A 25575-nucleotide genomic window follows, 5' to 3' on the forward strand; every position below is an offset into this window, starting at 1 on the left:
TCCTGTGCTCTGTCCTGCTGAGTCCAGTGGTGCTGCCTGTGTCCTGTGCTCTGTTCTGCTAAGGGCATAGTTATTTCAAATTTATTCAAAAGTTATAAAAAATGAAAAAAATAATTATAAAAAACTTATACAAAAAAAAAATTGCATTTTTTATTAAAAAAATTATACAAAAATAATTGAAAAAAACTATAAAAAAATTAATTAGTTTAAAAATACTAGGTACTGATATTTCAAAGTCAAACTACGTTCACTGTTGCTGCTGTACCCAAAAATAATAGGTACTGCTATTTAAAAGTCAAACTATGTTCTCTGTTGCTGCTGTACCCAAAAATAATAGGTACTGCTATTTAAAAGTCAAACTATGTTCTCTTTTGCTGCTGTACCCAAAAATAATAGGTACTGCTATTTAAAAGTCAAACTACGTTCAATGTTGCTGCTGTACAAAAAAAAACTAGGTACTGCTATTTAAAAGTCAAACTACGTTCACTGTTGCTGTTATACCCAAAAATAACTGCGGCCTTAACAGCTATGTTGGTGTTAGACGTGCATCCGGTGTCCGCCATCTGTGCAGTGGAATTCAGACCAGTTAGAGGATGTAGGAGCAGCCATCTGTGCAGTGGAATTCAGACCAGTTGGAGGAGGTATTGTGGCCCCGGTACCAAATTGGGTACCGGGGCCACTCCACTACGCAGTCCAGAAAGCTACCTCGGTGCAATGTTTTGGACTAAAAACAATATTGTGAGGTGTGAGGTGTTCAGAATAGACTGGAAATTAGTGGAAATGATTGTTATTGAATGTTATTGAGGTTAATAATAGCGTAGGAGTGTAAAAAAACAGAGAAAACTGGATTTTAGCGCTTTTTATGCTTTTTTAAAAATAAATCAGAACCCAAAACCCTAAATCAGAACCAAAACCTTTCGTCAGGTGTTTTGGCAAAACAAATCAGAACCCAAAACCTCAAGCTAATCAGAACCCAAAACCCAAAACACTAAAAATGCCCGGTGCACACCCCTACACATCACAGGTTTTTCACCCAATTGTTGGGCCAATCACGCAATAAATGACCGTTCAGCCCGATATCACATTAGTGTGTACACTCCAACGGTGAACGATTATTGTTCCAAAGCACATTGTATCGTTTGATTTTATAAACTAAGTAAAAATCACTATAAACGATGAAACGATGTCGGGCAAATTCTGAAGTGTGTACTCACTCATGACCAGCAGTGTAGGCAGATCTCCATAGAGATTACAGTGTCAGGATCTTTTTAGCAGATGATTATGACACGAAGAACACGCATCTGAAGGCTAATCTTGTAAAACGTGTATAGTTGTGTACACATGAATCGGCATGCTGATCCGGACTTTCAATCGTTGGTAAAATCATTAACAGTATCACATTGGGAGAAATTTTCTGTAGTGTGTACCCAGCCTTAGAGTAACAAGTGGAAGGAAAGTGCCAGAGAAGGACAATCAATGACTCCTAAAGTAAGGATAAGAAACAGAGTTTGAGGTGCACGTGGGAGTTAAATAAAAAACGGTGAGATCAGGATGAAGCTGAGGACAGCAACAGTTAGGCAGAGACCAAACCAGCATCCAAAGCTAAGGGCAGGGCAGGCAGATAACAGGTAACATTGGGATTCAGGCATGGTCAAGACACCAAAAGAACCAGAAGTAGCAGTGCTCTCAGGAACCAAAAAGGACCTATAATGGGCACCACACAATGTCTGTCACAGACTATTAATGCCTTTGAGAGTGCCACATCAGTTTGTCCTACAACAGCAGGATGTGCCACTTTGAGCACACCTGCCAAATACCTATCGCCAGAAATGGCGCAAACTTTACAACTCTTGGATTTTTTGGTTTAATACATGCCATTTATGTTTTTTACCACACTGACTTTTTATAGGCAAGATAGCCAATAAGTTATCCCAACATTATGACAATTGATAGATTGATTAGCCCTAAAAGCATTGATGCCTAATTGTAAGGAGAGTTCGGCGAACCGGTTGCTCCAGAGTCCTTTTCGTTGGTGGGGGGAGCAGGGTACTTTAAAAAAAGAAAAATACTCACATGTGCGCGGCGTTGGCACCTCTCCTCTCTGTTTCATCCACACTGTGTAACGTCATCACACCCGACATTCAGTGAGGAATGGTGGAAAGAGGAGCCATCAAGCAAGAAGACAGAAGACAAATAGAAAAGAAAAGAGAAGAAAGAAGCCGATAGAAAAGGTAAGTGAAGGAACGGAAGCAAGGGGGAGCAAAAGCAGGATGGCAGAGTGTGAATGAAGGGGGTGCAAAAGTAGCATGGCATAGTGTGAAGGGGGGCAAAAGCAGCATGGCACAGTGTGATGGGGGGCAAAAGCAGCATGGCACAGTGAAGAGGGATAAAAGCAGGATGGCACAGTGTGAAGGGGGTAAAAGCAGTATGGTACACTGTGAAGGGAGAGCAAAAGCAGCATGGTACAATGTGAAGGGGGAGCAAAAGCAGCATGGCACACTGTGAAGGGGAGCAAAAGCAGCATGGCACAGTGTGAAGGGCGGCAAAAGCAGCATGGCACAGTGTGATGAAGAGGGGCATTACTGTGGCAGAATATGAACTGGGGGCATTACTGTGGCATAATTTGAAATGGGGCACTAGTGTGTGGCATAACATGACTCATTACTATTATTATCTTGATATAAGCAGCATAAAATAAGAAATATTTTATACACACATGCACACCTGGGTTTGACTAGATAACTGCCTCTTGATATTGATATAAATAATTTATCATTATGCAGCTTTTATAATATGTGTTGTTTATTACTTTGCTGTGTAATATCTTAATAATTTATACTCTTTTATTGTCTATATTTAAATTTAATTCTTATCTTGACTCAATGTATGTGTTATCATGTAACTTCCATTGTTGGTACTTTATATTTTTTTTTAGACTTTTGTCAGGTATTATTTAGAGATGAGCGGGCTCGGATTTCCGAAATCCGAGCCCAACCGAACAGTGCGGATCCGACGGGATCCGAGCACTGTTCGGGAACTTCCGGGCGCCAAACGGAGCCAAACCGATGCTATGACATCCAAGTCTCGCGTCGGATCTCGCGAGACTCGGATATCATAAATTCAGCGCTAGCGGCCGCCATCTTCATTCTGGCTGCGATCACTCGTGAGAGGGGTTGCAGTTAGGGAGCTCCTGTCCTTGTTTTAATATTAGTGGTACTTTTGTGCTTTGTCCAGTGCTCTGTTCTGCTGAGTCCAGTGGTGCTTTGTCCAGTGCTCTGTCCTGCTGAGTCCAGTGGTGCTGTGTCCTGTGCTCTGTCCTGCTGAGTCCAGTGGTGCTGCCTGTGTCCTGTGCTCTGTTCTGCTGAGTCCAGTGGTGCTGCCTGTGTCCTGTGCTCTGTTCTGCTAAAAAATAAATTAAAAATTATACAAAAATTTAAAAAAATAAATTAAAAAAAATAAATTAAAAACGTATAAAAAAATTATCCAAAACTAATTGTAAAAAAATATAAAAAAATTATTTTAAAAATACTAGGTACTGCTGTATAACTCCAGTCCAGTGGTACTCTCCTGTGCCGCAGATAATTTGTAAAGGCTTTGCCGAGTGTGTGTGGTATAGGGATACGCTCCCTTGTGCTGCATATAATGGAGTACAAAAATTTGGAGGATAAAGTAGGGAAAGATCAACACCCACTTCCTCCTCCTAATGCTGAAGCTGCTGCCACTAGTCATGACATAGATGATGAAATGCCATCAACGTCGTCTGCCAAGGCCGATACCCCCTAGTACAGGGCATGTAAAATCCAAAAACCCAAAGTTGACTAAAATTACCAAAAAAAGAAAATTAAAAACATCTGAGGAGAAACGAAAACTTGCCAATATGCCATTTACGACACGTAGTGGCAAGGAACGGCTTAGGCCCTGGCCCGTGTTCAGGACTAGTGGTTCAGCTTCACCCAAGGATCTAAGCCCTCCTCCTCCTCCCCCCCCTCTAAAGAATTTAAGAGACTTAAGCTGTCATCAATAACACAGCAAACAACTCTGCCTTCTAAACAGATGACATCACAAATCCCCAAGGCGAGTCCAAGGGTGTTGGTGGTTGCGAAGCCTGACCTTCCCATCTCTGTACGGGAAGAGGTGGCTCCTTCCACCATTTGCAGCATGCCCTCTGCATATGCTGGAAGGATCACCCACAGTCCAGTTACAAATTTGGCTAATGAAGGTGTGAATGTTGTACACCGGGAGGAGGATATTGATGTAGCTGGCGCTGAGGAGGAACTTGACGAGGAGGATGCTGATGTGGTTATCATAAATGAGCCACCAGGGGGGGGAAACCGTTGTTGTCCATGGGATGAAAAAGCCCATCGTCATGCCTGGTCAGAAGACCAAAAAATCCACCTCTTCTGTCTGGAGTTATTTTTATCCGAATCCGGACAACAAATGTATGGCCATTTGTAGCTTATGTAAAGCTCAAATAAGCAGGGGTAAGGATCTTGGCCACCTAGGGACATCCTCACTTATACGTCACCTGAAGAACCTTCATAGTTCAGTGGTTAGTTCAGGACCTGTGGCTACGACCATCAGCAGTCCAGGGACACCTAAATCCCTTGGTCCTGTTGGATACATACCACCAACACCCTCCTCGTCGACTTCCTCCACAATCTCCATCAGATTTAGTCCTGCAGGCCAAGTCACCAGCCAGACAGAGTCCTCTTCAATACGAGATTCATCCGAGGAATCCTGCAGCGATACGCTTACTACTGCCACTGCTGCTGTTGCTGCTGGTAGTCGGTCATCTTCCCAGAGGGGAAGTCGTAAGACCGCTACGTCTTTCACCAAACAATTGACCGTCCAACAGTCATTTGCCATGAGCACCAAGTACGACACTAGTCATCCAATGGCAAGGCAGATAACTGCGTCAATAACAGCAATGTTGGTGTTAGATGTGCGTCCGGTGTCCGCCATCAGTGGAGTGGGATTTAGACGGTTGATGGAGGTATTGTGTCCCCGATACCAAATCCCGTCGAGATTCAACTTCACTAGGCAGGCGATACCAAAGATGTACAGAGAAGTAAGAACAAGTGTCCTCAGTGCTCTGAAAAATGCGGTTGTACCCACTGTCCACCGGACATGTGAACAAGTGGTTCAGGGCAAACTAAGGACTATATGACTGTGACAGCCCACTGGGTAGATGCATTGCCTTCCGCAGCAACAGCAGCAGCTGCGTCAGTAGCAGCATCTCCACAACGGCTGCTCGTGCCAAGGCAGGCAACGTTGTGTATCACAGGTTTTAGTAAGAGGCACAACGCTGACAACCTCTTAGAAAAACTGAGGGAAATAATCTCGGAGTGGCTTACCCCACTTAGACTCTCCAGGGGATTTGTGGTGTCAGACAACGCCAGTAACATTGTGCGGGCATTACATATGGGCAATTTCCAGCACGTCCCATGTTTTGCCCACACCGTTAATTTGGTGGTGCAGCATTACCTCAAGAGTGACAGGGGTGTGCAGGAGATGCTTGCGGTGGCCCGCAAAATTGCTGGACACTTTCGGCATTCTGCCAGTGCCTACCGCAGACTCGAGCAACATCAAAAAAGTCTGAACCTGCACTGCCATCACCTCAAACAAGAGGCTGTGACGTGCTGGAACTCCACCCTCTATATGCTGCAGAGGATGGAGGAGCAGCAAAAGGCCATTCAAGCCTACACAGCCACCTACGACATAGGAAAAGGAGTGGAGATGCGCCTGAGTCAAGCGCAGTGGAGACTGATTTCCGTGTTGTGCAAGGTTCTGCAGCCGTTTGAACTTGCCACACGAAAGTCAGTTCCGACACTGCCAGCTTGAGTCAAGTGATTCATCTGATCAGGCTGTTGCAGAAGCAGCTGGAGAAAGTGAGAGAGGAGCTGGTAAACCATTGCGATTCCACCAAGCATGTAGCTCTTGTGGATGAAGCCCTTTGTACGCTTTGCCAGGATCCGAGGGTGGTCACTCTTTTAAAGTCAGAGGAATACATTCTGGCCACCGTGCTCGATCCTCGGTTTAAAGCGTATGTTGTGTCTCTGTTTCCGGCGGACACAAGTCTACAGAGGTGCAAAGACCTGCTGGTCAGGAAATTGTCCTCTGAAGAGGACCGTGACATGCCAACAGCTCCACCTTCATATTCTTCCACACCTGTGGCAGTGAGGGAAAAACTCAGTTTTCCTAAAAGACCCGCTAGCGGGGATGCAGACAACATCTGGTCCGGACTGAAGGACCTGCCAACCATTGCAGACATGTCTACTGTCGCTGCATTGGATGCTGTCACAATAGAAAAAATGGTGGAGGATTATTTTTCTGACACCATCCAAATAGACATGTCAGACAGTCCATATTGTTACTGGCAGGAAAAAAAGGCAGTTTGGAAGCCCCTGTACAAACTGGCTCTATTTTACCTGAGTTGTCCCACCTCCAGTGTGTACTCGGAAAGAGTTTTTAGTGCAGCGGGGAACCTGGTCAGTGAGCGGCGAAGGAGGTTGCTTCCTCATAATGAATTATCAATTCCTCAATCAAGTACAGCACTGGCCTCCAGATACTACAGAGGGACCTGTGGTTGTGGAGTCCAGCGGGGACGAATTGATAATGTGTGAGGATGAGGAAGTACACACTGAAGGGGGAGAGGAATCAGTGGATGAGGATGAGGACGACATCTTGCCTCAGTAGAGCCTGTTTAGTTTGTACAGGGAGAGATGAATAGCTTTTTTGGTGTGGGGGCCCAAACAAACCAATCATTTCAGCCACAGTTGTTTGGTAGGCTCTGTCGCTGAAATGATTGGTTTGTTAAAGTGCGCATGTCCTATTTCAACAACATCAGGGTGGGTGGGAGGGCCCAAGGACAATTCCATCTTGCAACTCTTTTTTTTGGCATTATGTGACCGTTCAACAGTCGTTTGCCATGAGCACAAAGTAAAACATAATTAAAACAAATTAAACAAATTAAACCAAAAGTATAATATAACTTATAAACACTACACTTGAAAGCTTGAGCCTTTAAATGAAAAAGTCACTCTTCATTGCACGAAGATTTGCAACAGGGACAGTTTTTTGGTTCCCAAAGTCAACAAATAACACTTCGACCCTGTCTGTCTTTGACATACTTGATGGGATCTCAATGATGAATGCTCTGTACCATGGTTGGAGGAGGTATTGTGGCCCCAGTACCAAATTGGGTACCGGGCCCACTCCACTACGCAGTCCAGAAAGCTACCTCGGTGCAACGTTTTGGACTAAAAACAATATTGTGAGGTGTTCAGAATAGACTGGAAATTAGTGGAAATGATTGTTATTGAATGTTATTGAGGTTAATAATAGCGTAGGAGTGGAAAAAACCCAAAAAACTGGATTTTAGTGCTTTTTATGCTTTTTTAAATATAAATCAGAACCCAAAACCCAAAATCAGAACCAAAACCTTTCGTCAGGTGTTTTGGCAAAACAAATCAGAACCCAAAACCTCAAGCTAATCAGAACCCAAAACACAAAACACAGAACACTAAAAGTGCCCGGTGCACATCCTTAGTATTATTTAATATTTTTTAATGATTTAATTTTTCTTAATTGTCAGAGTTATACCCTAATAGTGTAACTTATCAGCTCTGGTACCTGTGCAACAAATGGGTTATCGATCGATAGGAAAGAGACACACTCAGTCTTTTGCAGGGCTGAATGAGAATCAATTCTGACTGCCCCCTAGTCAGACCGCTTTATTTATACATGAAAAGTGTGCTCGCAGGCACATTCGTTATCTAGAAATTATTGCATTTTCTCAAGAGAAAATTAGACATAGTCTCAACAGAAAGAGTCTATACATCTATTATTTCACTTCTCAGGGATGCTGCTGTAAATGTCAAGGCCTGTAACTCCTGTAACTCCTTATCTTCAAGGACGGTCCATAGCCTTAGTCTCCACCACGGCCTCTGGGCGTATTGCCAAGCTCAGCATATTCACATGAGAAAGAAACAGAAAAGCTGGTATCAATATCATATTCAGAAAAGCAAAGAAAAGCATCTTTTATTTTATAAGTTAGATCAATATATGTACTTTTTACCATATTAACTCTCACAGATCCTCCTTTTTATCATACTTTTAAAATGCTACCTGTCTTTTTATGTCTGTGGATTACACCTGCACTTTGCCTACTTCAATGAATGGAATCCCTTCTGGACCCTAGATGCTGGTAAAGATACATTCAGTCAAAGTCTTATAATCCACATACATTCATCTTATTATGGTATGACAATAGGAGGTATCCAGGGGGTCTTAGTAATATAAATCAGGGGTAGATTAGGTATAAAAATATGCAGTGCGCTCGGCAAGTGTCTTAGTCACTTATTTCACTAAAAGGGGGATCACCTTATTGTGCTGCATAGTTTGAATAGGAAGGTGAGGGTAAGGTATCAATATAGCTGAAAAGGTCTGGGGGCGCAAAACATTTTGTAGGCAATAAAGCAGTTCCATAAGCTGAGTATTAAAATGATTATACATAGTATCAATACTGGGTGTATCAGCATATTTAACATTGCAGATACTGTGGGGGATGCCCCTGTGAATACATCCCACCAATGCTTTTCCAAATCCTCCTTCAATTTGGTAGCCATGCCTCTTAGCTCATTTCCTTCAATAATAGTTACCATTTTAGCATGATTATTGGTATAATTTACCTGTTTAAGATGATCATTTAGTAACTTGGATTCATTAATTACCCTCACTATCATCCCTATATCTAGGGTCAGTTGAGGTAATGTTAAATCATTATACATGAACATTTTGTCCACCTGTGTCATTTTATCTTTATAGAACATTAGCAACTTTCCTTGCCATCGTAAGTGTGTTACATTTATTAAGCACCCTGAGAACGGGTAAGCTAGTCCATAAGTTTGTGTTATTGCTTCATCATATGTGATGAGGCAAACCATCTGAGGAGCCACCTCTATTAATGTCTCATATTCTTTTTCTTTTGGATGCAATGTCCATATACAAATGCTGGTATTATGCTGTAGTAAACATGGTTCAAAGATAACAGTCTGTTGTGGGCATACTGGTCCCATGTCCGTGTCATCACAGAGGTCTAAATTATGTGACCTGTTTTTGTTATCAAGATAATGTCCCTTAAATTCAGGTGTCCATAGGTTACCATCCTGCAAAATCATGGGCATAACAATAAATTTACATACTTTTGTTTTTATTGTATATGTTTCTAGAGTCCCTGCACAGAAGGTTCCTTCACATCTTATTTTTCTTCCATCTAACTTAAACCTTTCTTGGTTTGTCAGATTAAACATTTTTCTATAGAATAATATTTTTCCAGTCATAAGCTTTGTTTGTGCAGTGTCCTTCTGCTGCTTTTGATACAAATATTGTAATGTACACTGGGTCCAATTTACAAATTTTGTAATGTTTACTTGTGTACTCCAGCTATTAAGTATGGTTCTGTTGTACATCTGCAAAAACTCTTTATTCCACTGTATGTTTTTAGTCAAAGGGATGAATACTGTGGGCATCCAATCAGCTTGCATATGAACTATTTTACTGAGATCTGCTCCTGTTTTGCTAAGTTTCGTGTCTATGACCTCAGTATCGATTGTATTCATTATGCCTAATCCTGTCCCTGTAGCTCCTAACAAGGTATCATACCACTCCCGCTTGCACTTTTTTTGACTATGTGCCGGGAAAGTAATGTTCCACCTTATTATTGTTCTTTGTTTTCTTGTTCCCATCATTAGACATGTAGATGGGACCCTTACAATTGTGTTGGTTACCACCTTAGGCTGTGATTGCAAAATATAAAATCTAAGCCTTAACCCTAAGGTGGAATTTTGCATCTGTGTATTATTGGCACAAACTATTACTCTATCTTGATAGTTTGTAGCATTATTGGTTTGGTTATACTTTATAGTATCAGTTCTATTTCCACGCTGATCTATTTGATTCTTTGCCTCATTACTTTCTAGCCATTTTAGAAAAGGCTGCTCACAACATTGAGTTTCATTGGTACCTTTTAGCTCAAAAGTACTATTCAATTCTGCTGCCCAGATTATATGAGTGTGTGTATCTCCTAGAATTTTGTACACCTTTCCACCTTTTATTTTTACACTTAATTTGTCACATGGCCAGACAAATTCCTGAGCTCCAGTTTTATTTTGTATTGTGTCTTCCATGTCCCAAGTGCCATCTCTCAAATAGCTTTTAAAACATGTATCTGCAGTTACATTTCTCCCTATGCTTGAGAGATCTGTAATATTCCATTCGCATATAGTCATATTGTTTTTTGGTAGTTCCTGGTGTATGTAACCTCTACCTGTGCAAACTGTCACATTTTCTTGCAATAGCCCTGGAGCGGCAGACAGTATTATAGTCATGTGATGGAAAAACAAAACACATGTGTAGGCTTTGTGTTGCATTTTGCACATATCAGGTGTCATTCCTGTATATTACCTCAGCTAGTGGTCAGGATTGGGATCTGGTGCTGTAGCTTTCTTGCAATGACTAGCATGTATCCAAGATCCTTTTCCTTCCAGTTTTACTGAAGTGGAGGTAATTAGTAGGACTTGGTATGGTCCTTCAAATCTGGGTTCCAAGGTCCTTCTGACGTGCCTTTTTACGAAGACGTAATCTCCTGGCTTCAAACAATGGGTACCAGACAAGTTATCTGGATCTGGAATAGAAGAGAACACTAGACCATGCACTTTAGTTAATTGTCTTTGTAACTCTCCCATATAAGTCACCATATTGCCATAGTTATGTTCCATCTGTTGTGGAAAATAGCACCCTGTTTTGGGTGGCCCACCAAACAATATTTCATAAGGACTCAACTTAGTTTTTTTATTTGGGGTTATTCTTACAAAATATAGAGAGCTAAGGGCAGACATTCTACCCAGGATTTACCAGTTTCTCTCATAGCTTTCTGTATTTTTAATTTTATTGTCCCATTCATTCTGTGCTGTTGCTCCCCTTTTTTTCCCACTCTCCCTTTTCCGTGGGGATTGCTTGTTTCTGTAATTGTTTCAACACCTGCAAGTCTATTGGTTTCCCTCGGCCTAGGGTGACCTCATAGTATATGGCTACTGCTATTAAAGCTGCATCCTTGGCTGCTTTATCTGCTATCTATTACCTTTTACTTCAAACGTTTGCTCCTGTGTGTGCTTTTACCTTTAAAATAGCCACTTCTGTAGGGGCTGTTAAGGCCTCAAATAATGCTTTTATGAGGCTTGCATGCTTTATTGGCTTACCATTTGCCCCCAGGAAGTTCCGGCTACGCCATATGGCGCCAAAATCATGTGCTACCTCAAAAGCTTACCTGGAGTCTGTGTATATATTAACTCTCTGCCCTTCAGCCATAATACAGGCATCTATTAAGGCTTGCAGTTCCACCTCCTGTGCTGATTGCCCTGGGTCTAAGGCCTCTTGGATGAGTATTTGCTGTTCAGTAGTTACAGCATACCCTGTTTTGGGTTGCCCCTCGTGGTAGTATCTGGAACCATCTACGAATAAGATCATATCAGGATTTGTTAGTGGCTCTTCGAACACATTGGGAAGCCCTTGTTGCTCAGATTCCATCAAAGCTAAACAGTCATGAAAAAAATTTGTAGTGTGATCTGAGCCCTGCGCATTAAACTAAAACTCCTCACTGAAGTCATCATGCTTATGGCTACTTTACAGACTACTACTCCCCTCTTTTAAATCCTCTTCCTCATCCTGTGGTAACAGGGTGGCTGGATTTAAAACTGTACACCTTTTAATGGTTAGGTTACTCGGACTTAATAATGCAACCTCATATTTAGTAAATCTGGCAGGTGACAGATGTTTGGTTTTAGCTTGATTTAAAATTTCTGTTACTGCATGCGGTACTTGTAATGTGAGGGAATGGTCTAACACTATATCCCCCACTTTGTCTTTTAGCAGAGCAGCCGCAGCTACTGCTCTTATGCATGAAGCTGAACCTCTGATTACAGGGTCTAGTTTTCCTGAGTAATACCCCAAAGGTCGTTGTTTACCACCATGCTCTTGAGTTAATACACTGTGTGCAAAGCCCTTCTGCTCATGACAGAATATACAAAGGGTTTATCATAATTTGGTAACCCCAGGGCTGGTGCTTGTAAAATGATTGCCTTTATTTGGAGAAGAACATCAACCTGTTTATCTGTAAGTTGCAATGGGCCCTTGTTATTACCCTTGGTGGTTTCATACAGAGGGTCTAATAATGCAGAGATGTTGGGTATCCATTCTCTGCAATAACCTACCAAGCCTAAAAAGGCTCTTAATTTCCATACTGTGGTGGGTATAGGAACATCTTTTATAGCATTTATTTTGTTCCTTTTCCTATACAGTGTCCCAAAAAGATTACTTGGGATTGTGCCACATGCAATTTATCCTTGCTTATTTTGCATCCTACCTTATGTAAAAACATAAGTAGTTTTATTGTTTCTGTTTTACATTGTTGTTTATTTGTTGCACACAATAACAAATCATCCACATATTGTAACAACCTTGTCTCTGGGTACTGTGGCTGCCATTGCTGCATTACTGTCTTTCAAACCATCTGATATAAAATTTGGTTTAAAAAAAACAAAACAAAAATAAACTTAAACACTATTTCATATTCAACTTCAATGTTAGTCCATTTATCCTTTTCCCTTTAAAAACATCTTCTCACCTTCTTCGACATACAGAAAAACCACCTAGCTCATGCATTTGCTATGCGAATAGCCAATAAACTCTAATATCTCTTTCCAAAACAAGGTAATCATTACTTAGCAGAATCTACGTTCTTTAAAACCTTCATTAGTTTATACTTATGTTTGTTGTGGCTGTTGACCAAAACATATTGCAACTTCTATTCATTGGAAGTTGGATCAATGCAATCTGGATTGCCTAAATGGTCTTTTTTTCTGGAGATCTGTGAAGAAAAAACTTTTGCATAGAGATTAACATTTATTCACTAGGAATTACAGTAACTGTTATTAATTTACATTGAACAACTGCTAATACGACACTTGTTTAAAAGTTTCTCTTTGTAGCTTAACTGTGACGCTATGCGTTCCATGCAATGAAAAACTGATTTCCTCAAAAGGGCAGTCCCCAATATCACAAACAGGGAATGTCAAAGTGACGAGACCTGGGCGAGTGTTCAAAGCCACTCCTTTGTCATCATCTCTTTGTAAACCAAATATTGACACATATTTCCAGATTCTGTGTTTTCCATGTACAAATATATATTCACAATTCTCGCTCACAGACGACATTTTATCTCGTAACATTTCATTATGGGCATAACAAACCCTCCTGATTTCTGAGAACATTTATCAGCGCCATTTTACACAGATAAAAACAGCTTGTAATATCTCTCCATGTAAAGCTCACTCCCACAATTCTCAACTTCAGAAACAAAATTACTTTGTTTAAATACAGAAAACGGCTTGTTGGACCCTAGCCAACTTTGTTCTGACACCAGTAATAGTGATAATGTACATTATTTACAGTCTTGTGACGAACCAAAGATTTTAAAACTTCTTTGCATCTCTTCAAAAGCATTACATTTGCAACTGTACAGCTTTTTCAACCTTGAAACATGTCTTTTAAAACGGTCAAGACAGACAAACACGGATCTCCCTCACACGCAGTAAGACGGAGATAAAACTCACATACAGAGAAAGAAAATTTAACTGCTATCTTCCAGCCTACTGTTGTGGAACTACAAGTCCCAGCATTAGACTAAATACACATTAGCTTCAACATGTTACTATCAATCAGCACTCCGGACATATTTTCCCTCTTGAAATATTGAAGCAATGTTACATACATTTTCAGATAACAAAAAAACAGCTTGCTGCTTATCTCAACACTGAAATATTTTACACAGAATAAGGGAGGGGCACATCTCACTCTTTAAGCTGCGCAACATCAAACATACATTTTTAGTACACAACCTACTTGATTCATTGTTTTAGTCATTATATCATTTAGCCTGTGATACATTGTTCAAGATAACCTTCTTTTAATGACTGCTTGTGATGTCCTTTAATTAATTTTTTCCATTTGTCTACTTTTAATGTCCCTTGCTTAGGAAATCCTGCCGCCTTAAAAACTTTTTCCATGCCTGTAGTGAGGGAGCTACCCCCATGCTTATAAGCATATTCCCAGGGGGTATACCCCAATAATTTTCTGAATTCTTATCGGTCCTAGACTCTTTATTACCCACGTCTGGGTACACCTTATGTCTTTACTCTTAGCGGACTGTCAGATAATTATACTTTTATCTTTACTGTTTATATTAAGGCAGGATTACCAGGGGGACAACAAATCTGTGGGGTTTAATCCCCTTCTTATGTTGCAGACTATCTTTATGCAAAGTATAAGAAATAATATTGCTATTACACAGCTAAGTATTATTATTCCTTCTGGGCAATCTAGAAATATCCACTTTACACATTGTTCTAAATAACCTTTTGCCTCTTGTCTAACTTTAGTGTGCCTGTTTCTGGAAAACCTGCTGCTTTAAAAACTTTATCCATGCCCTTTATGAGGAGTGAACCCCCTCTCTTTTTGGCATATTCCAGGGGAGTGTAACCCCAGTAAGACTCTTCCTTATGCCCGGTTCTAGACCCTTTATGCCCACAATGAGCGACTGGATGGTCTCTTTACAGAACCGTCTGCTTTTGAGTCTTACAACTGTATGTTTTTAAACTGCTTTATCTACCAAGGAGATAACAGGTCAGTGGCACTACGTCCTCTCTTTATATTTAGAACTACTTTAATCAACAGGGCGATGAATAATATTGCAAGTATACAACAAAGTACTGTTATCCCTTCTGTACATTCAATTTTCACCCATCTAATGGGGTCTTTGCACATCTCTATTCCGCTCTCTCATAGCCTGTGCGCCACACTTGTCCTATACCGGATATATCTGGTTTATTTCGGCTATTAATTATTTTATAGAACCGCCCATACACTCCAGCAAATGTTAACCTAGCACATCTGTCTGTGCGTGCGTGTAGAGCACAAGGTATTATGTCACACAATATCCACGAGTTGTTCTCTCTTGCTAGGACTACACTGCAAATTACCTCTGCACCTTCTTCATTTGACATGACTCTTACATTTCTTAACAAGTACTTTAAACATGCAATTTCAACAGTTCAACACAATTTCAACTTTATACTTTTAATAACCTCTAAAGGGGTTATTCTGGTCCAGAGCTTGGGATCTTCGTCAATCCAGACGAGTTACCCCCGGACTTGTTACCTACCCCACTTCCACAAGGACAGAACTCTAAGAGTAAAAATAAAGCTTTTTACTCACCATATGGATTTTGTCCTCTGTCCTTGGGGATGAGGTGGTCCCGTGTGCCGGAGGGTCTGGATATATTGAAGATCCCGGACGAGCCCCCACTGAAACTGTCAGAGTTACACCCTAATAGTGTAACTTATCAGCTCTGGTACCTGTGCAACAAATGGGTTATCGATCGATAGGAAAGAGACACACTCAGTCTTTTGCAGGGCTGAATGAGAATCAATTCTGACTGCCCCCTAGTCAGACCGCTTTATTTATACATGAAAAGTGTGCTCGCAGGCACATTCGTTATCTAGAAATTATTGCATTTTCTCAAGAGAAAATTAGACATAGTCTCAACAGAAAGAGTCTATACATCTATTATTTCACTTCTCAGGGATGCTGCTGTAAATGTCAAGGCCTGTAACTCCTGTAACTCCTTATCTTCAAGGACGGTCCATAGCCTTAGTCTCCACCACGGCCTCTGGGCGTATTGCCAAGCTCAGCATATTCACATGAGAAAGGTGGTGTCAATTTCAGAAAAGCAAAGAAAAGCATCTTTTATTTTACAAGTTTGATCAATATATATACTTTTTACCATATTAACTCTCACATAATTATTTTAGTTTTTTTTAAATTAATATTAATATTTTGAAACTTTCTTAGAACATAATCTAGTTTTATGTACCTATTTTATTGTTCTTATTTGAATGTTAAATGCATGAAATATTAAACGCCCATTCGTTATATCTTTTTGTATACTTAAAACGTTCATTAGGGCAGAGAACCAGTTGTTAATTTATTTGAATCCCACCACTGCCTAAAAGTTATAGTTTCATGGAAGTTGGATAAATCCTTGGATTTAACTATTAATGAGGAATTTGAAGAGTAATCACATTTAAAAGTACCATAAATTGCAAGGTGTATTTTACCTAAAGTTGCTCATAAACACTGTACATTAATTGCAGATTATATTAGCCCTAAAAGATGGGCATTCTCAATCAACATCTAAAGAGATTGTTCATATGTCGGTAATTCCATTTGGATGATGACATCATATGACTGTGAAGCCATTACCCAAATGTACTAATTATGCATTCTCTGATCCAGTTTGAGCACGGAATGGTTGGATTATTCACATTTGGACATGCATGCATGCTATATGGTCAACACTAACAGAGATCCGGGCAGTTGGCAGTTGGGTTGAAATTGTCCTAGGTATGTGTAAGTGTTTTAAGGAATGTAATGGAAATTTCTGACTCTGCTTGCTACACCGTTTGGAGTAGGAGCAATGCGTTTTTTATGATGTCTTTTATGTTTGTCCTTTGGGCCCCAACATTTTTTATAAATGTAATGAATACTTGTTTTGGACCACGGACTGGACGGCATCTGCCACATAGGGTAACAGATGACACCTGGGTCAGATCATGAACAAGGATAAAAAGTATTTCAACAGTGTTGACCCCTGATACTGAAATAAATAAGTAAATACACAAATATAATAAATACATAAATAAAAAAGTAGAATAATAATTCCTGGGGCCGAAACTATGATTTAGTGGTAGTTATTTAGATCCATTGATCAGTATTATAACCACACATTTTGTGTCATGAATAGTCCCACTAAACAAAGTGAAGAATCAAGATGCATTAATTTGTTAAAACACTTGCTCTAAATAAGAAGCGTCTGCTCTAAAAATGTTCTGAAATGAAAATGTGCTAGTCCATGTGAATAGGATCTCTAATGTGCTGTGATTAAATATCCCTGTTAGAATAAATGAAGTTTATATATAATATAATTTGAGGGACGGACGTAGTACACTATGGGTGTGCCGGGCTCACACACAGTCGGAGGCATCCAGCTCTGCACCAGTAGCATATGGACCAGGTTTATGCCAGGTGCACATCAAATACACTTACACCCAACCAGGTCATAAGCACAAAAAATGTTTTTAACATTTGTTTTTTTGTGCAAAATGTATTCGCTATTATGCTTGATTTAACCCCCCTGCCCCCCCCCCCAAAAAAAAAACCTTATAATACAGCAGGTATGATGAGTATGAATAAAAATTGCAAAAAATGCATTTACAATTTGCCCACAGAATCATGTCAGCCATGCAAGATTAATAAAGAAATCCGCTATTAGCCAATCAGAAGTGGCTAGCTAGTGTTCACAATCGTCATTATCACCAGGGTGTATTTGCACTAGAGATGGTCACTGACCCCCGTGTTTTGGTTTTGGTTTTGGCAAAACCACCCTTGCGTGTTTTGGTTTTGTTTGGTTTTGTTTTGTAATTTTTGTTAAAAAATTTCATTTTTTTGGGCTAAAATAACATAATTTAGTGCTCCACCTGTTTCTTGGATAAGTGAGGTAATTCTACATCTAATAAATGACAACGAGCGTTGCCCCCCCTCCCCCCCGGGATGTGTTCTGTTATCAGACATACACAAATCCAGCGTGCCAGACAATGCACTAAAAAGAGCGATCGAAATTCATAACAAATAAGTCTATCTGTATATTACATTCTACAGTTATAGTTAATTAGAAAAAAAAGCAGCCTGCAAACACTGTACGATCAATAGAAATGCCCAAAGCATCTTTTCTGTTTGGCTGTTGTGTACACCCAAATCTTCTTAGTGCAAATAATGAAAAATACAGTTTAATCCCTGGTAGGCTGTCCTTAATTCTAACACTTGCCTGCAAATTCTTCAGACAAGCCTGAAGGAGGGAATATGACACCCCAAACAATTGGTAATGTTTGCAGAAATGCCTCATCTATCCTCCTCTCTTCCTGCTGTAATATATGCTGTAATACTGTTCTCTCCCTGCTCTAATGCTGCGACCTAACCCTTCTCTCTCCCTCTGTCAAATGGTGCTGGATTGCTGCGGAGGCAGGTATTTATGCATTTGAAACATCGCGAGAAACGAGCTCCGAGATCCGACGACGTCACAATGAAATTTTGCTTCGATTTCAATTCCAAATAGGCGGGAGAGTACCGAGCCCGCCCATCTCTAATTTGCACCAGCCTTTAAGCGCCTGCAAGTGATATGTATACTGATAGGTATATCTGCATCTCTGGTTGGGTCAGACTTACTCGCAGTTAAGTGAACATGCCCTTACTGTACTCTGCTTACATTAGACTTCATTTTCTTCCCTGTGTCACCTCGCCAGTTGTAAGGAAGCGCAAGGGTTAGTATAAACATATGCAGCTAAGGGTACAACTCATTTTTTACAGAAAATATTTTACGTAAAAAAAAATAATGATGTGTGTCCTGATTCTCCCTCTTTGAAACCTCTTCCCCCTCATGTGAGGTTGCTCTTCTCTTCCTCTTCCCACTCTAGAGGTATCTCCTATTAGTATCAGACTCTTTTAACTCCTACTGAATCTCGCAACCTACCAATCCAAACTCAATGAGAGGAGGACCTGCAGATATCTCTCAGTGAGGAGGACTGGGATAAACTATTTCGGAATGTTTGCACAATGCCTCGATGTATCAATCACTCAGAGATGTTGGTAAAGGTGATACATAGAATGTACCTTACCCTGAACAAACTTCACAAGATCTGGCCTACAGTTTCCAAGTTTTGCTGGAGGGTCTACGATGAAGTGGGCTCCTTTTATGCATGTCTTTTGATCCTGATCTGAAATTCCAGTTGCTTAGGGGCGCTTTATTAGACCTGATACATCAGATCACAAGCACATGGATACCACCATGCTCTGCTATGGTGTTCCTTCATCTCTATCCTCTACAACTTCAACAGCATAGCCAATATGTAACTGGCCATATACTCCTCGCCACCAGGGTGGCAATAACCCAGCATTGGAAGTGTCTGGCTTCCCTGACTCTCTCTAAAATTATTGCTAAAATACAGAACAGCTATGTCATAGAGACTATTGGGTTTAAATACTCCACATAGGTGTCCTCCACCTTGATCAAATGGTATCAATGCTATGAGTTCTATGTAAACCACCCAGTCTCGCCGGAACGGTCATACTGAGCTAAAACTGCATGGCTCCTGTTACGTTGATTGGTGTGATTGTTTTACTCTTTCATTTCATTGTTATATTGGTTGTGTCTCTGCCTCCCCCCAAGCCCCCCTCAGCCCTCTACCTTCATCAGCTATTTATATAGCACCACTAATTCCGCAGCGCTGTAAAGACCAAATCAGTCCCTGCCCCATTGGAGCTTACAGTATAAATTCCCTAACAAACACACACACTCGCACGAGAGAGACTGTCAATTTAATAGCGGGCAATTAACCTTCCAGTATATTTTTGGAGTGTGGGAGGAAACCGTAGCACCTGGAGAAAACCCACGCAAATACTTTTGTCAGGTTTCTGTATTTTTTCCTAAGTAACTTGATTACAATGTTTTTCTTTGTGTTCTCTATGTTATTGATTACATTTATTTTCTTTATTCTGTTGATGTCCAAAACCTTTAATAAAATTTTACCAAGTTAAACAAAAAGAAAAATGTTAGGGAGCTTAAAGCATAAACCTCACAGTCTGATAAAACATTGAACTTTGTGAGTAGTAAACTGCATTGCAGATTGATAATTGTGTATATAGTATAATAAAAGACTAACGTTATAACATAACTCAGTGTTCGAAGTGGACATTTAGAAGAGGCAGTGGGGAAGTTTAGAAGTGGCGGTATGAAAAATTTAATTGGTATGGAAAAGTGGTAGTATGCCATCACCTTATACAAGCCCACTTCACTAGGATGAAGTGTTGAAACCGATAGATTTTCCTCTGTTCTTAATTTTTTTTTAGAGGCTTCACAGTGCCTCATTCCTCCAGGGGTGAATTAATTTCTCAAACTCTGTGTTTTGTAGAATTATACACTTATTTATCATTGGTTTATCTAATTATATATCTATATATTTTTACGATATGTTCCGATCTTGTCTAAATTGGTCTGTGAGCTTCTCTGTGTTTTTGGCAGTTGCTCCTGTGTGTTTCCAGACATTAACTCCCATTCCCTCAACTGGCTCCTCTTGTGCCTGGTCTGTTTAACCCTCCCTTAGGATGTAAGCTCGCTTGAGCAGGGCCCTCTTCCCTCCTGTCTCCTTACCCGTTCTTCTGCTCCGTGTCTATTGCATCTGCCTGCCTGGAGTTTCTGAAGTATTGGTACTTTTGTTTATTGTTCTGTACTGTTATACCCTGTATAGTCTACTGTTTGTACTATGTGCGGCGCTGCGGAAACATTGTGGCGCCTAACAAATAAATGATAATAATAATAATTAACTATGTATATATAATTACTATTCCCATCAGGAGCATCAATATTTGTTCACTGATCCTATATATGTACTTTTAACAACTATCCCATATTTAGTGCACATACAAAGAAAACTGATGGTCGCACACTTATACAGGTGCACAAGAATGAAATTCCCAATCCATAGTATCAAGGTAGTCATAAAATGCAGAAAATGAATGAATGAGCAAATGAACGAACAAACTAAAAGTCCTGTGTGTAAATGTCTTCTTAGGCTATCTAGTATTTTTACACTTTATCTTATAATATACACAAAAAATGTTGATGCTTTTTGAATTTAACACACATCAGCCCATCTTTTGCAGTCCATGATGTGAAACAAACATGTAATTGAATGTTCAGTTGTAGTTTATCTTTTATAACAACATTGCTATGGATAGAGTGATTCAGAAATGGGGAACTCTGCTGTGCAAGTGGTTGAGGGCTCTTTTATTCCACGTTTTCTTCAGTCCTAATTAAATGTAGGGTGTCCCTTTCAACTGCACATGTTTATAGAAATGTAATAATGTTAAACCTTGCCTACTTGTACCTGCTACCAATGACAACAGTTCTACATTGCAGTCCTTAACAACTGAAAATAAGTCAGTTTTAGGTATCTTTTATTTTCAGTACAAATTGCAAAATAAAGCATACTTACCAACTTTACAATGTTGGTATCCGGGAGCCTGCGGGGGAGGTGGGCGTCATGAGGGGCGGGCCTCCAAAATCTGTGTCATTTTGGACCCGCCCCCATGACGTCATGACGCAAAATGCGTCATTTGACAGCGGGGGGCGGGGCCAAATGCCGCGATTCACCAGGAATCGCGGCGTTTGTGACCTAATTCTGCCCACTTCACTAGGAAGTGGGCAGATCCGGGATTTTGCCACACTCGCCCGGGAGTCCGGGAGACTCTCTCAAAATGCGGGAGTCTCCCGGACATACCGGGAGAGTTGGCAAGTATGAAATAAAGTTAACTGGGTAAGGTATGGACAAATGATAATCAGAGCCAGGTTTCAAATGTAATTAAATCAAATTTGAGCCCAATATACACAATATGATTTTGCATATAAAAGCAACTTGTAATTCATATATTGTTCTTTTAAAGGTTCATTTTTATGGGCAGGTAATTATTCCTGGTTCTGTTATGACATTAAAGATTTAAAATTTTAGTTTATTTTGCTTTTTCTTTTAAGGCAACAACATTAGTATATGTGACCATCCTAGATGAAAATGACAACGCTCCCATATTTCAAACTCTGCTGTATGAAGTTAATTTGGATGAGGGTCCTCTGACGCTTAACTCGGTGATTATTACAACTACAGCTGTGGATAAAGACGAGGGTCTTAATGGAACTGTTGCCTACTCCATTATAAGTGGCAACCTTCAGGGCACCTTTAATATAAACAACACCACGGTAAGAAGAGTGAAACAGCAGACTATTCGAATGTGCAACATATTTTAGGTGACAAGACTATTGCAGTGTCTGGAAAAATATGCATCTGTGTTTTCTAGAGTCCTATGTTTTCTAGGCTGCAATGTTATAGTGCCAAGCTAATTGAAGTCTTAAACGTAATGTTAGCAGAGCATGTTTTAGAGGTGCATGAGAAGATCTGTGGTTTTGCATGTGCATCGTTTCCTCTATCAGTTTCCTTTGTCACTTGGAAGGTGAACTTATTTATTTTCTTTTTAAATATAAAATACATACTGTCACGAACAGCACTCACCTGAGTCTGCGTGATGCATATGTGACACAGGGTCAACCACAAGAACAACCACCTGGTCTGTCTAAAATGATTAAATCCTTCCCTATCTATGCCACACACTAGCTTTGCGATACTAATTACCACCACCAAGGTTTTTCAGACAAGAGCTGACCCTCTTATTTAGGAAGCCTTCGGTTCTCCCTAGCATTAATCTAACACAATTTACTTTAATCAGAGTTCACATAAACCACAAGGTTTGCACAGTTTCAATTAGGTAGCGTCTGGACCAAACTGTCGCGTGAATTCGTAAGAACACAGAGACTAGAACTTATTAAGTGTAATTTAATATGGAAAATACATCAACAATGCTTAAGATAAAAAGATAATAAAAGACAGACAAATATAGTGCAATTGTTTCTTATAAAATAAAAAGGATAAAACACAGAATTGATACCTCACTTAGAATCAAGTTTCTGGTGCTGGGAGAAGCAGGAAAAATGGAACCTCTTCACTCAAATGACTCCCTCAGAGAGAACCAGGAGTTACATTTTCACTACAGTTTTAAAACCAAGCTACAGGGCCCACAACCCCCTTCCTGTGAGGTCAGAACCAACAGGACTGTTGAATGCAAATTAGGGTTTTATGACTGTGCTGTAGAGACAGGTTTTTGTCACTCTATCCTAACTTCTCACCCATATGACTTACAAACCTGATTTTACCTCCACACAACAGGTCATAAGTTTCCCTTCATCTGCATACCACACATGCCTCTGGTAGGTATGATATTGGAGAAAATGATATGATATTTTCCTGTGACCCTATTCAGCTTGAATCTGTCATTACCATACAACCCTGTCTCTGCAGTCGGCATGTCTGGGGCCTCCCAAACATGGGTTAGATTTCATTGTCTTGCAAGAGATATCCTCAAAGGCTTTCACATTTGCATCCTGCCATAAATGGTATAAGGTGCTACTCTTATCTACCAGCGCCCTCTGAGTGGTTTAACATACACAAAACCCCTTGATCTAACAGCTTCTAAGAGAACCATGTCACACTAACTTATCAATGGATTCATTTGATACAACCTATTTACACTGCAGTTATGAATTATCCCTTATAAATAACTGCAAGCTCTCTATGTTCACGACACATACATTCTGTTAAAAAGCGAAACATAAAAGTCTTAATTGTTAGGAGGCAGGTAGCCATCAATACAGTTAGAACCTTTTATTATTGCCCCTTAAACTTAATAAAGACCGATTAAAAAGGGCGATTTCTTTCAGAAAATATTCTGATTGGAACGTTAACTGCCTCAAACTAAAGACTGACTAAAATGTTATCCTTGAAATGTGTTATAGAAGACTGCATTATGCTAGACTGTGTGCTTTTGTTTATATTAAGCCTCCACTTTTTAACAATGTTAAGATATTTAAGGGTAAACATTTATGCCAATTTGCTGTTTGTGCATTCAAGTTTGTTATCCTCAAACAAAAGCAGGGGCGGATCTAGGAAATGACTATACCCCGGGCGATGTAGGGGGGGCGATTTAGGCCCCGCCCCGTTTCCGACTTCTAAGGCTGCTGACGGCTGCACAGTATGTGCAGGTCCGTTCAGCAGTGATAATGTGCTGTCCCGCTGCTCTGATTGTGTTTAAAACACAATCAGAGCAGCCGGGCAGTACACTGTCACTGCTGAACGGACCTGCACAGTGTGTAGCTGTCGGCAGCAAGCCCCTGCGAGGGGGGGCGATCGCCCCGATCGCCCCCCCCCCCCCCCCTGGATCCGCCACTGAACAAAAGCACTGGTCAAATTTACTTTCAGAAAATGCCATTTTAGGGCAAGTGCAGGAATTGTTTCATGGGGGCTTTCACCTAGTCCTTTAACAAAAAAAGTCTTAAAATTCCCAAGTCATATAAACAGGGACACCGCATGTCCAACCTGTTTAGGCTTGATATGCTGTAGATAATGAGCGATTACAGTTGGGGGTGTCAATGTAGAACACTCCATTGTCCCCAACGGAAATGGAAAAGGCAACATCAGAAAAACTGTGCTGCAATGCAAATCCATTCTCATATCTGTTTACATGTTTTTACTAGCATTGAAGACACTGGTAAAAGCATGTATTGTGAAAGAGTGGTAGAATTACAACAAAGGTCCCAGTGAAAAATTTCAACCTAACCGTCCTTTGACCATCATCAAACAATGCTTTTTACTTGTTATCCATTTATTTTTAAAGCAATTTTCTTTATCTAGAGCAAATGATCTTGGAGAGTCACAAGACTCAGATAGATCTACCTTATTGTTAGCACTAAGTGGATCTTACAGCAACTACTAGTCTTTCCAGTTTATCTATACCTGTTCCACGGTCTGGATTATCCATTTTTCTTTTAATGCCAATATTGATTTTTCGTTGTAAGTGGGCTCTTCATACTCCAATCTGACACTGGAGCAGCTGCATATGTGTGATCACATACTGCTGTAAGAATGGGTTATAATTACACGTGTACATAAATATTAATAAAACATTTTTACATTATTACTAGGGTCTGATTCGTGCAGTGAAGGAGCTTGATTATGAGGTCTGTCTGGGTAGATATACTCTAATTGTAACTGCTACTGACATGTGTCCTATTTTGCTACGTCGTCTGACATCAACAACCACGGTATGTATCAAATTGTATTAAAGTTGATCATGTATTTAAAAAAATATTGCAATAATATATAAATTACTCTCCTGAAATATAGGGGGAGATACAATTCCCTGCATTAGTACAGTAAAGTTAACACTGATTTCTGCTTGCTGCGCAGGGAACTGTGAGCATAAATCAGTGTTGAAATTACCGTACTAACAGTAATAATGTACATTAATTACCATAGTGACGGTAATGATGCGCACCCTGCAGTGTTCTAAATAACAATGTAGGGAATTGAGTCTCCCCCATATAATCATACATTAGACATTTGTTAGACAATGCATATCTTATTTGTGTACATTGTTTCTTCATCTGCCACACTTATAGCACTACCAATGATTATATACGGTACCATTCAAATGTTTGGACACATCTGACTGATCTTATGTTTCTCATGATCCTAACAACATTTTAATATAAAGGCTTATACTTAAATTCTTGAAATTATTTTCTTGCACAAATATAAATAGTAAAGTTAATGCCTATGTATGAATTGATTTTATTTTATTTAAAAAAATAAGCCCTATCTCCACTTAGAGCCAATTGGGAGATTGACCTGGGAGCTATTTCTGATTGGAATTGAGGTATTATGACTAGTAGTACTAGAGAAGCCA

General features: G+C 40.0%; 1 protein-coding gene across 1 annotated transcript in view; it reads left to right on the forward strand.

Moving 5' to 3' along the window:
• Positions 1-25575, forward strand: part of CDH23 (cadherin related 23) — a 1005178-nt gene that overhangs the window by 837441 nt on the left and 142162 nt on the right. Inside the window, exons 38-39 of the mRNA XM_075217048.1 lie at positions 21758-21979; positions 24812-24931. Coding sequence (XP_075073149.1) covers positions 21758-21979; positions 24812-24931 — 342 coding nt within the window. The remainder of the gene's footprint in view (positions 1-21757; positions 21980-24811; positions 24932-25575) is intronic.

Source organism: Mixophyes fleayi, chromosome 6, assembly GCF_038048845.1.
Source record: "Mixophyes fleayi isolate aMixFle1 chromosome 6, aMixFle1.hap1, whole genome shotgun sequence".
Taxonomy (NCBI): Eukaryota; Metazoa; Chordata; class Amphibia; order Anura; family Limnodynastidae; genus Mixophyes; species Mixophyes fleayi.